This window comes from Durotheca rogersii, assembly GCF_024521655.1.
Source record: "Durotheca rogersii strain YMJ 92031201 chromosome Unknown GGS23scaffold_16, whole genome shotgun sequence".
Taxonomy (NCBI): Eukaryota; Fungi; Ascomycota; class Sordariomycetes; order Xylariales; family Xylariaceae; genus Durotheca; species Durotheca rogersii.
This window is the reverse complement of record NW_026251247.1, coordinates 232809-246723: the sequence shown is the minus strand read 5'-3', so window position 1 is coordinate 246723 and position 13915 is coordinate 232809. Positions and strand designations below refer to the sequence as shown.

Sequence of the window (13915 nt, the reverse complement as noted above, 5' to 3'; positions counted from 1 at the left end):
GAGGTAAAGCAGGTATAATGACTCCAATTGGGTCTAGGTTTGGAATAGACAGCTCGACACGAGCTACGATATATGGTTATATATATACGCCGTGCGTGAACGATACCAATTGGAGTTGGTGGTGGACGGTGTTGAAAGACGGTGTTGTTGGGAGACACCTCCAATCCGATATAGGCGCGCCCTAGAGTGAGCTCTTCAAGTGCCCGGCCCCATAAGCCGAGGTTCATCGCCGTACTGCCGCTACGTACCTCCTTAGTTAGGCATAGGCTTCTGGCCTGCCAAGCTATTCCTAGAGGGGTCACCGCCTGCCTGAAGTAACGTAACCGGCAGTTCCAAATGCCGACACCCCCACACCGCCGTATTTCTGCCGGCAATTCTATCATTCAAACATAAGTAGGTAATTGCCTGCCTGCTCAAGTCTGCCAGTGTCCCGTTTCCTCATCCATCCTGCACCCGTCAGACAGCGCTCAGCCCATTGCGCATCTTCAATGAGGATAGGCCCTGCTTCAGTCGGATCACAGAGCCACCTACCTACATTCCGGCGGTCCGCGTCCACAGGCGTCACCTTACTAGGTAGGTCCACCTTAGCAGCCCTGAGCGTGCTTGGTGAAAATTTGTGCCGGCGGACAAAATCTAACACGACGTCATCAGCGGCCTCTTTGGTCCCTCGACACCTTACCTCGATCCTACGAGGAGATTCCTTCTACTTGCCTACTCAGGTAGAGAAGATATCGTTACTTTCCCAGAAACCAAAGCGAGAGGCTCACCTCGAAGCATACCTACCAGACACGACCGAACGACTCCTACACCAAGTCAGGAGGACGACTCCAAATCCAAGCGGACAAGCTACCTACCCGGGAGCAAGCTACTCTAAAGATCGGGTGTGTGGTCGAAAACATCTTAGCGGGCCCAAGACGCGTCCTGACTCGGCATCGATGCACGCGCCATCGCAACCCGCGGAGAATTAATACCTACTGATCTCGACAACATGGATGGGGGAATTGCCGCGGGGCCGAGGGCCAGCAGCGATGCCCCAGTGCCTCGTCAAAGCGCAGATAGCACCGACCCCATCGCTGGTGTATTGGCTGACGATGAGGCAAGCGATAGCAAAATCGACATGGGAAAGAGATTAAAGAAAGCGCGTGAAAGATCAAAGAAGAAGAAGAGGGATAAGAAGAAGCGCAAACTAGGCGATTCGGACGCGCACGGTGCTTCGGCGAGACCAGACGCAAAGAAGAGGCGGAAGAGGGAAAAGCCGACAGACCTGGGAGCCCGACCCAATGATGTCTAGGAGGTATCATTGGACAGGGAGGCCCCCGAGGCAGACGAAAGCCAGACTCTTCATAGAACTAAGGAATCAAGCGACGGTTTGCCGTCGGCTAGCTCGTCGTCATCTACCAAGCAGAGGGGAGCCGAGGCGGAAATACGCAGACAGAGACATCGTCTGGACAAGATTGTACAGCGCCACATGGACGATTCGCGGGTCGTTTATGACCTGTCTCATCATGCGCACCTCGGCGCCAACGCCACGTGGATGATGTCGGGTAGTATCGTATCAACGCCAGGTGCGCCATCGCCTCAAACCACCCCTCCGCTTGCCAACGACTCAAGCAGCACCTCGAGCAAAATGATCTCGGGATTCGCACACGCGTGCAGTGAGAGAAGGAGCGCCAGCAGCACGCCGAGCGGTGGAGGTATCGAGGGTGAGAGGGTGAAGGAAATCTCTGGCGATCAGATGGACGAGGAAGGCGGAGATAGGAACTCGACGTCGGCAGCCAGCTCAGACTCGGAGCATAGTGGACATGGCGAACCAACCAGCCATGCACTTGGGCCCGCTACTTCAGCACCCGGTCCGCCTATCTCAACGAGCTCACCAATGCCCCAGACGAAGCAAAGCCTACGACCTCGTAAGCCGCCCGCCCCAATTCCGATTAGCGGGCCTCGACCTCCGAAAGTACTCCCGCGAGCTATTCCGGCGGACGTTGTCACGTTTGCTCCCGAGACGCCTTTTGGGGAGAAAGGAAAGCAGGCGAATAGGGGTATCACTAACACTGGGTTCTCGCATTTTGAAACACCGCCTGCGCCAACTACGCTAGCAAGCTCCCCAGCGAAATGTCTTAGGCAGACGCCGGTTCCTGCGCCGATGCCTTAGGTTGGCTTTACTCGTAGCAGGATTTCCCGAGACACGAGAGGCAAAGTGCAATCGGGCGAGTCGGCAAAGACAAGCGGCGGATCTAGAGCAACCCGCGGCCGGCAACCTGTCCCGAGCCTAGCAACGCAACAACCCGGTGACGATCTGGTGAGCATCATAGGCGTCCCGGGAGCTGGTCGAGGAGGCATCGCGAAAAACGACAACAACGGCCACGTTCCTCGGACAACCACCGAAAGAAGTCTCAGCTTTCCTAGGAAGCTGGCGAGTGATCAAGAGCTCCTGCGTAGGGAGAAGGAGTTGTGGACGAAGATGATGGGGTTCTGAGTGTAGTGTTGTAAGGGATCGGCGACTCGAATGACGCGGGGACGGATGGTATACTACGAGCATAGATAAGAAAGAATCCGGAACGAGCTGGGCCGGGATACCTTGCCCACCCACATACATGTGCGCCTTGGTCGGCCTCTTCGTATCCTTCGCACCGCTTCGGCGACGAGAGGAAGAGGACGAGCAGTGACGAGTCAAAGTAGGTCGAGGTGAGCGTTGTGAGGAGTTAGGTATGTAGGTAGTATAAAACTGAGACGACACAAATAATTCCACCAATACGAACGCAAAACCGGCGGTATGGATGGGATATGGGTGCGCTCAAGGCAGCTAGGGTAGTATCCAGCAGGGTGCCCCCTGGGATGGCGATCGGGGAGCAAGTCGGCGACTATTGCCCCTTTTTCCACCTACCTGGGCTTCTCCAGACTCCGGAGCACGCAGCCAATGGGAGACGTCGGGTAGTAATAGGCCTTGTAGCGGCGCAATGGCCCAACGCTGGAGCTACGAGGGCGCCCTCCAGAGCCACGCTATGGAGACGCTATGGGGATGCTACGGGAGGCTTGTTACGAGGGTGTTATGGGGGCCTGTGGGGGGCTATGGGGGGTTGGGCCCTCGCTAACCAAGACGCTACGAAAACACTACTACCCACTACGACCTGCTAACATGGTGTGCCTATGCCCACTAAGCGCTGACAATCCCAGGCCCGAGTTCGCCAGCCTTCGAGCCCTCGTTTTCCTCACGCTGCCGATCGAGCGATCGAGCCCCGGGTGCAGGCAGGCGGGATAGGTGCAGCCGAGAGCTGCCGTGGCTCAATTCGTGGGGACAACACGCCCGCTCTCGTCCACTTCGCCTGGCAGCTCGACTCGCCCCGGCGAGCTTCGTGGAGCTGCACCTACGAGCGAAACTATTCCCGGAGTTGGCTGCCTTTCTCATCGCCCCGGGAGGAAGCATTTTTGGGGCCTGAAAAAAATTATCGAGAAAAGAAGGAAGAAGAGCAGAGAAGAGGTCTAACATATTAATAGTAATAAGAGGAACAGGGAAAGCAAGAAAAACTACAGAGTGTTCTCATTATCGCTCGGGAGGTGGGAAGGAAAATCAAAAGAGGGCAGGCGAGTGAGTAGTGTGCGGGCTGCCTACCGGACAGCAGCAAGTCTCGCGAGATCCCCGTAGCTATCAGGTGGTCGCGGCATGTTATGAAGATGTCGGACAAGCTCATCAGCGCCGAGGAAGGTAAGACGCCTACAGCTCAACTGTTGCTCTCTTTCTTTCTCTCTCGATATGACACACGCAGACAAGCTGCTAACATCCAATTTCTCTCTCCCCAGTCGTAAAACACACCACCCCCGAGAGTTGCTGGGTGGTGCTGTACGGCAACGTCTACGACGTGACCGAGTTCCTGCCTTCGCACCCCGGCGGCTCGAGGATCATCCTGCAGCTCGCCGGCCGAGACGCCACCGAGGAGTACGACCCGATACACCCGCCGGGCATCCTCGAGGAGAACCTCAAGCCCGAGGCCAAGCTGGGCAAGATCGACCCCCAGACCGTAGCCGCCGCGGCCGGCGAGCCGGCTACGAAGGACGACGGCAAGAAGAAGGGCGGCGAGGACGAGGACAGCTACCCGCCGCTCGAGAGCCTGCTCAACCTCGACGAGATCGAGGCCCTAGCCACGCGGCGCATGCCCGAGAAGGCCTGGGCCTACTACTACTCCGCGAGCGACGACACCTTCTCCAAGTCGTACAACAACGCCGTGTACCGCGACATCCTGCTGCGGCCGCGCGTCTTCGTCGACTGCACGCGGTGCGACCCGTCGACGACGCTGCTCGGGCACGCGGTCGGGCTGCCCATCTTCGTCGCGCCGGCGGCGATGGCGCGGCTCGGGCACCCGGACGGCGAGGCCGGGATCGCGCGGGCGTGCGCGCGGTTCGGCGCGCTGCAGATCGTGTCGAACAACGCGTCGATGACGCCGGAGCAGATCGTGGCCGGCGCGGCGCCGGGGCAGGTGTTCGGGTGGCAGCTGTACGTGCAGAACGACCGGGCCAAGAGCGAGGCGATGCTCGCGCGCATCAACAAGCTCGCGGACCGCTTCAAGTTCATCTGCCTGACGCTGGACGCGCCCGTGCCGGGCAAGCGCGAGCTCGACGAGAAGCAGAACTTCGGCCGCGGCGCGCTGACCGTCGCCTCGGGCGTCAAGACCGCCGGCGAGCCCGCCCGCCCCGGCGGCGGCGGCGTCGGCCAGCAGCTCTTCTTCGGCACCGCCTCCGACCTCACCTGGGAGCCCACGCTCGCCTGGCTCGCCCGCCACACCCACCTGCCCGTCGTGCTCAAGGGCCTCCAGACCCACGAGGACGTCCACCGCGCCGCCCGCTACGCGCCCCAGGTCCGCGCCGTCCTCCTCTCCAACCACGGCGGCCGCGCCCTCGACACCGCGCCCCCCGCCCTGCACACCCTCCTCGAGGTCCGCAAGTACTGCCCCGCCGTCTTCGACCGCCTCGAGGTCTGGGTCGACGGCGGCATCAAGCGCGGCACCGACGTCGTCAAGGCCCTGTGCCTCGGCGCCCGCGCCGTCGGTGTCGGCCGCGCCGCCCTGTTCGGGCTCGGCGCCGGCGGCCAGAAGGGCGTCGAGAGAACGTTCGAGAGTACGTCGGGGCATTTCCGTTACCGTCTTGTTTCCCCCGCCACACCTTCCCCCCCATCTAACGTGCTAACCTTTTTTTTTTTCATCTAGTCCTCAAGGCGGAGACGGAGACGTGCATGCGGCTCTTAGGGGCGCGGAACGTGGGCGAGCTGAGTCCCAGACATGTGAGTAACCCCTTCGCCCTTCTGCCTCAACGCCTTCAGGCCCGCATAGTGCTTACTTTTTTTTTTCCGTTTCCCGCAGGTCAACGCGCGGAAAGTCGAGCGGAACATATTCGACGGAGAAGCGGGACTGGAGGCGCCCGGGCTGTGGGACAGGGTCCGGTCGAAGCTATGAGCACGGTGTCGCGAGCGAAATTTCGGCTGGGACAATCTCGACGAAAGGGGGAGGTATGGGGAGGTTGGGAGAATGTACCGAGCGGCCAGTGACGGTGACGTCCAGTGATATACATATATCTGTAGGGAAGAGACCCGACCGACTGGCTAACTGCATGAGCTATATACACACATATACACCAAGAGACGGGGCAACTGCGCTTAATGTAGGGGAAATTATACACACATACATACATACATATATATATGCTATGCTTACTGTGCTGGGACTACTACTGCAGACATAAACCCGACGTGTGAGGAGCCGGCTATACACCTGAGCAGGCGACCCTCTCACGGAATCGACGGCACGAGAAACCAACACGAAACGGGACCGCCGCCCTCCCCCTCCCCGTCAGCCCTTCACCATGTGGTGCTCGCGCAGGCCGCCCTCGACGGGCTCGGCGGCGCGCGGCGAGCCGGCGGACGAAGCGGCGGGTCTTACTCTCCCGATTTATTTATTTTCCCACGTTCAGCGTCGGCCCAGGGTTGCGCCGCCGCCGAAGGGGTAAGGCGGGTGGGACTCTCACGCCTGGGGCCGGGCCCATCGCAGCGACGACGTGCTCGACGGGCGTGCCGCCGAACTTGGTCGTCGCAAGGAAGAGGCCGGCCTGCTTGACCAGATCTTGGCGCTACGGAGTTCCTCGCCCTGTATGCGGACTCGGAGCGGGGGCCCCGGTAGACTGCGGAGTTCTGGAATCGCTAAGAATTCGGCTGGAACTTGCGAGACGGAGATGGCAGACAGAGAGCGCGGCCCGCTCGAGGTCTCTCGTATCCCGCCCGAGCTGGTCGAGGGCCGCTTGTTTCGCGACAGAACGTCCCCATCTCGTTCACGCCTAAAGCTCTGTAGGATAAGTACGTATCAATTTCAGTACATTGAAAAGTGCGAAGCATTTGGTAGCCTTACAGCGTTAGATATACCGAGGCGAACCCGTCTACGCCGCCTCCCGTCCCGGTCTTGGAGAATTCGTCAAAGCAGAAGGCGGATATGACCCGGATAGGCTTCTCCTTCCACACCGGGGAGAAATCCAGGGGATTCGTGGCGTCCCGTAAGTGCTTCGACAGCGTCTATCGGTGGATGTATCGCCGGTGACCGAGTTCAGCTATGCGCGGGAGGTTAGTTTAGAACTCGTCTTCTGCGGAATTAGAAGGGCCGCAGAGGCGTGTGTGGCCTTACTCGGTATCCTCCAGCATCTCAGCACTTCAATGAAGGTCTCCAGGGAGCAGGTTATACGATATACGTCCTCCTGACGCTCTCGGCGAACATCTAGCGCTACACAACGGGCAGTTAGGGGTATTTCAAATGCTTCTACAGGGTAGGTAGTCTCTTTTCCACTTCCTCATTCTTCTGAACTCACCTCCCAAGGCTCGGGCGGCTTGCTGCGGACTTTCTTCGAGATTATCCCTGATCTTCCTCAGGTCGCCGTTCCAGGGTTCCAGCAGCGCCATCTCGTCCCCAGCCTACTAGCCGAGTGATATGTCGCCGCCGAACATGCAGGTTCTTGAAGGCGCCTATCGCGCAGGCGATCTTGGTAGACGGATCGGCGAGCTGCCACGGCGTGTAGCTGTCCTATGATAGGTAGGAATCGGTACAGTGAGCGCCGGCGGGTAGTGGAAGAGCACGTGTATATCTATCTACTACAGCAACGACCTACGCACACGAATACCATCCTAGAGTAGTCTTGCCGCGACGGCGCCTTCTCCGTCGGCATATCGAACAGTCCCTAGACGTCGCCAAACCCGCTCTCGGGCACGGCATTCAACAGAGACTGGAACGCGCCGTCGACGGCGGACGGCGTGTCGAGCGGCAGAACCCCGTCGGCGTTAAGGGAGAGGGAGATGCCGGCGTGGTCTGGCGCAGCGCTCTCTCGCCAGGAAGCGGAGGGATCGACGACGGGGTCTAGGCCCAGCGGAAGATGCTCGGCGGAGTTGCTCGACGGCGGCAGTTCGAGCTGGCCGCCGCTGTAGACACATAGGTGTCGCCTCCTGACGCAAGTGCCGCATGCCGGCGCCCGCTTGTCGCAAGATCGCTTGCTTCTCACACATGCGTTACGGCTCTTCTGCCGAGATGGGCTCTTTCCAGGCGCCATTGTTAGGCACCATACATGCCGTACTGAGACCTGCTTAGCAAGGAAGCGGGCAGGTAAGTACATCACTAAGTGGCCTCTATGCTGCCATGATGACGATAGGTATGGTAATGATGGACATGGGGGTGTTGGTGATAGGTTTAACACGGAGCGGCCACGATTGCGACGTCAACAAACACATCATTTACTCGGGATCACACCCGTGATTAGCAGCAGCTATCGTGTCCGCGAGGGCCACAGACGGTCCAGACGGAATTTCGCATTCTCGCCGGCCACGACGGCATGCCAGTCAGCCAGCAGGCATGCGTTGCCCTCACTCTCACCTGCTTACCTTTCTCTGAATCGAACCAGACACACCGGTACCGCTACACATATGCGACAACTACGTCCGTCGTGCTACGGCGGAGCGGCTAGTAGCAGATCCTCTCCCCTCCCTCCCTTCCTGTACCAAGTAGCCGTAATGAGTAGCCAGCTGTCTATTCACTCGCGGACCCATGCCGTGCGCTCGTAGGCTCACGCCCATGCATGTACAGACGTAGCAGCAAAGAACCTAAGTAAGGTAGCGGACTCGGCTGCAGGGCGGATGTCGCAGAGTGTCGCGGAAAACGCCGTCTGCTATGAGACTTTCTTCTCTTTTGTCTCGTCACCGCAGACCGGACCCGGGTCCGCAGCGCTAGTGTCGCCTGGCGGCCCATCCTCTCTCTCTCTTTCTCCTTCTCTCTCCCGTCCCGAAACAGATAGGCAGGCGGACAAGGCCGGGCCGCGAACTGCTACCTGTTCGAGATCCGTTCCGAATCGGGTAAGGCTATAGGTGTTTGATTCGGCCCTCGAGCGACGACCGCGAGGCGGGAAACCGGAAGGCGGGTGTGGGAAGAAAACTAAAAAGGAACAAGGGGTAGGTATGGGAAAGGAATGCGGATGAGGTTACAAAGCCAGCTCGGTCGAGAGTGGGTTCAACTTACTCTTTTTCCTCCGGATAGGTAAAGAATATTGCCTCAAGTACCGAATGTACGCACACGGGGGCGCGCGATTGGCACCCGCGTCCGAGACAACACTAGACACTTCGGTAGAGGTGGTCGCCTCGCAGGCGTCCAATGTAAGCACGCACGTCACGATATTGCCACGTTGCGTACGTCAGGGTTCGAGGATGAGACCAAAAAAGCAGCAACGTGGTGTCGAGGACTCGGCCGTGTCCCCCCTTTTCCCCACCGAGAAAAGATATAGGGGGAGGAGAGAGAGGGATGCCAGCGACGGCGACGGCATTGATGGCTGCCTCTCCTCTCCCCCTTTCTTCTCTTTCTTTTCGCTTTGGGCAAACACGTCCGTACGTACGCACGTAGAAGACGAGACCACCGTTTCCTAGTTGCGCGTCGGCCTGCCGCCATGCGTGATGTGCTACGACGCGGCCCAACGCTTTGCGTGTCCTCGGAGAGACGAGGGAAGGACGAAGGCTTGGCACACAAGCACACACATAAGTAAGCTGGGCGCCAGCGAAGGGATGGTGGCAGACGATGTTTTGTCGGGGACAAGGGCAGACGAGGGCGGGCGTGGCGTTGAGATGCGCATGGCTGTACCTAAGTGGTGGTGTAACGGTGTAGGGGAGGAGGAGGGAAGCGGAGAGGGGAGTAGAGGACCGACCTCGTAGGTAGGTAGCTTACGTAGGTAGGATACGTAGATAGGTTCGCGGGTAGGTTCGTGGATAGGTAGGTACCTTCTACATACCTAACACTTCCATCTGTAGGTACATAGACGCCATCAACGGGTAGGTATACCTACCCTTATACCTCCATGTACCTACATCCGCAGTACCTCTCCATCCCTTATGCAAGGTCCTTTAGGTACCTACTTCAAAGCCCTCAGCCCTCCGAATATACCACTCCTCCATTGCAGACCCCTATTACCTACCTACCTCTACCTACCTACAACAACAACTACGAGGCCACCCACTCCCGGATGGCGCCCTTCCGGCCGCCGAACGAGCTGAAAGGGGGGAACAGGTGTACGACATACTAAGCCCTAGCGAACGTCGCTCTCTCTCTCTCTCTCTCTCTCTCTCTCTCTCTCTCTCTCAGTCCGCGTCCCCTCCAGCCGACGTTCCTGCTTACGCGGGGATTGCCTTCTCCGGAAATCGACCCGCGCGCCACCGCTGACCGCAGCCGGCTTACCTGGGTAGGTGACCTCCACGGGGGGGGAGGGATAGGGGGGAAGAGTGGCTTGCTTACCTGCTTGCTGACCGGCGTCGGCACGCACACCTTGCCCGCCCGCCCGCCCGCCTAGCCCAGGCACCGAAAAAAAGGCGCGCGCGCAACAGGCACGGTCCGCGCGCCCGCCCGCGCGTCCGCCCTCTCGATCGCCATCCCCTCGCTCCCGCCGCCGCGGCCCACACACATACACACACACGCGCCCGGTTTCGTCTCGTCCGCGCCCGCGCCCTCTCTTCTCTCTCTCTGCTGTGCGCGTGGCAAGAAGGGGCGGACTGGCCACCTAGGTATGCTGGGCGCCTACGGTAGTAGGGAGGAGGAGGAGGGGGGGAAGGGGGGGGGGGGGGTAAGTCCCAGGCTGGGCCCGGCCCGATCGCATTGCCTAAAAGAGGCATGCCCGAACGCGGGAGAGAGAGATACCTAGAGAAAGGGGGAAAAAAAAAAGGAGACGAATCCGTGCAAAGAAGGCTGACCTCGGCCGGGCCTGGCCTGGCTGGGCGCTGGCAGTGCCGGAGTTGGGTTGCGTTCTGCTCCTGCTCCTCCTGACTACCACTATACCCCCCCTATCGCGCCGCGCAGCCTCCCCCCTTTCCAGACAACTTGCGAACACGAGGCAAAGGACACCTGCACTAGGCGCCCACATCCCCCAAAGGTGCAATACCCAATGCTGTCGCATCCGCAGGCAGGTCTTCGCTACCATGCGCTTACGCGGGGGGGGCCGTTACGAGGTATTACTTACCTACCTACCTACCTGCCTGCCTCAGACGAGCGAAGTAGTAAGCCGCGCGGGATGCGCCCGCGCGCATCCCCTGGCCCGCCGCGGGCCTCGGCACTGCGAATGCGCGTGCGGGACCCCTGCGCTCCCTCCCTCCTCCTCCCCCGGGCATCACAGGCAGCTTACCACCTATCTGCAGTGCGGCGACGGCGATACATACGGGGTTAGTTGCCTGCCCCGACTCGCCTGCTTACCTACCTTTTCTTACCGCGTTGGTCTTGCCCCCGCCGTCGTCCGGCTACCTGTTGGGAGGGGAGGGGAGGGGAGAGGAGGGTTGCCGTCCGTAACATCTGACGAAGCAAGGTCAAAGGTAGTACCGTGATAGATATGCCTAACATAGGTAAAAATAACCTTATTTCCGAAGCTGCGGCTGCCCCCCTCTTCGGACCTCGAAGCCTGGGTGGCGGACTGGAGGCGTGGTCCGGTCCGCCGAGTTAGAACTAGCTGACCGTAGAGAGTAGGAAATTCATCCTCACATCCCTTAGATACTACTGGTTTCCGTATGTATCACAGCAATTTCGTGTTCTTTTTTTCGTAAATCACGTCTCGTCTTGTCCGTCTATCCGTGTGTCTGTATGTCTGCTATATACCAGTCTGTGCGACTTTTTTGACAACCGAATTTAATGTGACGCCGACCCTATTCCGAATGCCCCCCCATCCACTATACTTGTACCCGGCCAGCCACTCGCTCTTGCGTAGCTAGGCTTACCACTTGGCAACTTTGATGATTTGGATAGGCATTCCAGGATTAGGTTGCTCTATGGGATATGGTCCTGGCCCCGATCCGAAGCGTCTCCGAGCAGAGGGCACGGCGTAGAAGAAAAAGAAAATTAGGTAGAAAAAGCATGGCACTGAAACACCCTCGCGGCCGCCCCTCGCGCACTCTACTCTTCGCGAAGAAACCGTGATGCTGAGAGAACCGCTGTTTCGGTCCGATACTGGCTAGCGTCAGCCGGCCTAAGCTTCCCGCTCCTTCGCGACTTGGGCCTTGATCAGCTCGCGGACAGCCTTCCAGTCGTTGCTGACGGTGGCGACGCGCTTGGCTCGCTTCTCGAGCTCGGCAAACTCCTGCGGCAGCACGCTCTCGAACCGGAACTTCTCCTCGTCCTTGAGGGCGAGCTCGATGGCGCCCGCGAACTTGGCCGGGTGGGCGGTCGAGAGGGAGATGTGCGGGATCTTCGACCCGGTCCGCTCCAGGGACCCGAGCGCCGCCGTGACGCCGACGGCGGAGTGCGGGTCCAGGACGTACCCGGTGTCGCGGTAGAGGGCTCTGATGGTCGCGACGGTCCGTTCATCGCTGACCTTTTCGCTCTCGAACGACCGCCGCGCGTCGTCCATGATGTCCTGCTGCACCGGGCCGAAGCCGCCCTTGGTCTTCAGGTCTCGGAACCAGGCGCCAACTTCCTGGCCCGCCTGCTTCCTGGTGAATTCCTCGTCTAACCCGACCGTGCTTGCGAATGCGTGCGCTAGGAACCACAGGAGCCGCTCGAAATTGCTGGACACGAGGATATCCATCGCCGGACTGAGCGTTTCTCGCACGCCGCCCTCGTGAGCCTTCGCCCCGTCTACGGCCAAGCCACCTTCGGCCTCTTGAGCTTGTGCGGGCTTCTTCTCGTATCGTCCCGTCTTCCAGAATCGATCGAGGATGTCGTTCTCGTTGGTTGCAATCACGAGCTTGTCTACCGGCAGACCCATGCGATACGCAAAGTAGCCAGCCAGAATATCTCCCTATGTCACTAGCTCAGTTAAGAGTCCTAGATAAGCAGGGCGAGAAGGGTACTAACGAAGTTACCGGTCGGTACGACAAAACGCACGGGGTCGCCAAGCTTAACGGTGGGTGACTGTTTCACTAGGGAAAAGTACGAGTAGAAGTAATAGACGATTTGGGCGAGTATCCTCGAGAAGTTGATCGAGTTGACAGCACCGAGCTTCAGAGCTTCGTTCGTATCCGGATCACCAAACAACGCCTTGACAATGTCCTATCGCGTTTGTTAGCCCGTAGCCCCGCATCTCCCGCAGGCCTATTTTCCCGCCTACCTGGCAATCATCAAAGGTCCCCGTCACGGCGAGATTGTAGACATTTGCGTCGAGGCAAGCCGTCATCTGCGCCTCTTGGATGGGACTGACACGATCCTTCGGGTGCAAAATGACTACTGACACGTCCGCCTTGCCCCTGAGGCCGTAAATGGCCGCGGAACCGGTCTACGGAGACGGTTAGTACGTTACTAGACCCAGAGTTTGAAGTGTATAACTAACATCGCCACTCGTCGCGCCCACGACCGTCAGGTGGTGCCTGTCTGCTAGCTCGTCAGTGACTGCGACCTCTGACTTGACCCAAGTGGGGATGCATGTATCGTCACATATGTCACCGCCCAGGGGCTTCCGTAGTCTTACCTTTCCCCTGTTTCCCGCGGTTCTTCCGCACGAGGAAGTATTCGAACAGGTTTCCTAAGAACTGTAGAGCGCCTAAGCTACGTTAGCTCATAGCGACCATGACGGCCACGCATGACGGCGTACAGTCTTTGAAGGAGTAGCTCGGGCCGTGGAACAGCTCGAGGAGATACAGATTGTCCCCCTTCAGGCGTATCAACGGCGCGACATCCTCGGCGCGGAATGTCGAGTAGCTCCGGTCGATGATGGCCTTGAGATCATCTGACGGGATCTCCGAGGTCGATATGTACAGGCTAAAGATCCGGAGGGCCAGCTCCGTGTAGGAGAGGTCTTTCCAACTTGCCTATGATCGCATCATTAATCATCTGGTTTCGGGTTACACCGCGCAATCAGGACGTACCCAGTCTGCCGCAACGGGGACTTCGTGGGGCAAGAAAAGGCCGCCATCGGCAGCGAGCCCCTTGAGGACGATGGTCTCGAACGAGAGCTTGAAAGGATCAGCAAGGAGCGAAGGTAAGGCTTATCCGGAGAGACCTACGCCGTAATCACCACCCCGAGTGGAAAGGTATCTCTGAGACTCGGTATGAGTCTGGCTCGCCGAATCGTCCGCCATCGTAGAATGCGGATGGCACTTTCTGTCTTTGACGGTTTTCTGGAAGATGTTCTTCTCGATTAATTGCTCTCTCTCTCTCTCTCTCTCTCTTCTCTCTCTCTGTCCGCCTGTCCTTCTGCACTAGGAGAGATATAAATTTTAGATACATTTAAGAGGCAATCCGGGGCGGGAAAAATAGATCGGCCGGTATAAGTAGTTAACAGGCCAATTATCATCGCAGGACCCGGCACATTCCTACACACTCAGCGCTAAGTGCATAACCTCAACATGTTGACAAATAAATCCTGGCGGTTTTTCGATACCTGCCTAAAGTATTTCAGCGCTGAAAACCCAAGAAAAAAGCCCCAAATCATCCCTACTCTAGAT

General features: G+C 58.8%; 6 protein-coding genes across 6 annotated transcripts; 2 read left to right on the top strand and 4 right to left on the bottom strand.

The window, feature by feature from the left end:
* The first annotated feature begins 1379 nt into the window (after positions 1 to 1379).
* GGS23DRAFT_129741 (uncharacterized protein) lies at positions 1380 to 2407 on the top strand. Its single transcript, XM_051511154.1, has one exon. It carries the CDS (start codon positions 1469 to 1471, stop codon positions 2150 to 2152), a length of 684 nt encoding a protein of 227 aa, XP_051370458.1. The 5' UTR covers positions 1380 to 1468; the 3' UTR covers positions 2153 to 2407.
* Positions 2408 to 3064: 657 nt separating this feature from the next.
* Positions 3065 to 5794, top strand: GGS23DRAFT_574736 (FMN-dependent dehydrogenase-domain-containing protein). Its single transcript, XM_051516759.1, has 4 exons — positions 3065 to 3703; positions 3799 to 5109; positions 5199 to 5272; positions 5352 to 5794. Exons 1-4 carry the CDS (start codon positions 3667 to 3669, stop codon positions 5442 to 5444), a joined length of 1515 nt encoding a protein of 504 aa, XP_051370457.1. The 5' UTR covers positions 3065 to 3666; the 3' UTR covers positions 5445 to 5794.
* A 43-nt stretch (positions 5795 to 5837) lies between these two features.
* GGS23DRAFT_598152 (uncharacterized protein) lies at positions 5838 to 6931 on the bottom strand (the record flags this gene model as incomplete). Its single annotated transcript, XM_051518731.1, has 5 exons — positions 5838 to 5928; positions 6013 to 6318; positions 6390 to 6550; positions 6724 to 6755; positions 6841 to 6931. 5 exons carry the CDS (start codon positions 6929 to 6931, stop codon positions 5838 to 5840), a joined length of 681 nt encoding a protein of 226 aa, XP_051370456.1.
* A 108-nt stretch (positions 6932 to 7039) lies between these two features.
* GGS23DRAFT_574734 (uncharacterized protein) lies at positions 7040 to 7642 on the bottom strand. The gene has a single exon (XM_051516758.1). It carries the CDS (start codon positions 7633 to 7635, stop codon positions 7207 to 7209), a length of 429 nt encoding a protein of 142 aa, XP_051370455.1. The 5' UTR covers positions 7636 to 7642; the 3' UTR covers positions 7040 to 7206.
* Positions 7643 to 10112: 2470 nt separating this feature from the next.
* On the bottom strand, positions 10113 to 11028 carry GGS23DRAFT_574729 (uncharacterized protein). The gene is made up of 2 exons (XM_051516757.1): positions 10685 to 11028; positions 10113 to 10498 (listed from the first exon to the last, which is right to left on the bottom strand). Exon 2 carries the CDS (start codon positions 10468 to 10470, stop codon positions 10153 to 10155), a length of 318 nt encoding a protein of 105 aa, XP_051370454.1. The 5' UTR covers positions 10471 to 10498; positions 10685 to 11028; the 3' UTR covers positions 10113 to 10152.
* GGS23DRAFT_574720 (putative threonine synthase) lies at positions 11029 to 13851 on the bottom strand. Its single transcript, XM_051516756.1, has 8 exons — positions 13475 to 13851; positions 13337 to 13423; positions 13063 to 13279; positions 12940 to 13011; positions 12802 to 12842; positions 12583 to 12747; positions 12330 to 12524; positions 11029 to 12273 (listed from the first exon to the last, which is right to left on the bottom strand). The coding sequence occupies exons 1-8, from the start codon at positions 13547 to 13549 to the stop codon at positions 11503 to 11505; spliced, it is 1623 nt and encodes a 540-aa protein (XP_051370453.1). The 5' UTR covers positions 13550 to 13851; the 3' UTR covers positions 11029 to 11502.
* Positions 13852 to 13915: the final 64 nt, after the last annotated feature.

Excerpts from the sequence above, each read along its gene's own strand:
- GGS23DRAFT_129741 (XM_051511154.1), top strand. The coding sequence starts at position 1,469 with ATGGACGATTCGCGGGTCGTTTATGACCTGTCTCATCATGCGCACCTC.
- GGS23DRAFT_574736 (XM_051516759.1), top strand. The coding sequence starts at position 3,667 with ATGAAGATGTCGGACAAGCTCATCAGCGCCGAGGAAG. Across the intron at positions 3,704-3,798 it reads GCTCATCAGCGCCGAGGAAG|TCGTAAAACACACCACCCCC; the intron begins GTAAGACGCCTA and ends CTCTCTCCCCAG. Across the intron at positions 5,273-5,351 it reads GCGAGCTGAGTCCCAGACAT|GTCAACGCGCGGAAAGTCGA; the intron begins GTGAGTAACCCC and ends CGTTTCCCGCAG.
- GGS23DRAFT_574734 (XM_051516758.1), bottom strand. The coding sequence starts at position 7,635 with ATGTACTTACCTGCCCGCTTCCTTGCTAAGCAGGTCTCAGTACGGCAT.
- GGS23DRAFT_574729 (XM_051516757.1), bottom strand. The coding sequence starts at position 10,470 with ATGGTAGCGAAGACCTGCCTGCGGATGCGACAGCATTGGGTATTGCAC.
- GGS23DRAFT_574720 (XM_051516756.1), bottom strand. The coding sequence starts at position 13,549 with ATGGCGGACGATTCGGCGAGCCAGACTCATACCGAGTCTCAGAGATAC. Across the intron at positions 13,012-13,062 it reads GAGCTACTCCTTCAAAGACT|GCGCTCTACAGTTCTTAGGA; the intron begins GTACGCCGTCAT and ends AACGTAGCTTAG. Across the intron at positions 12,748-12,801 it reads TGGGCGCGACGAGTGGCGAT|ACCGGTTCCGCGGCCATTTA; the intron begins GTTAGTTATACA and ends CCGTCTCCGTAG.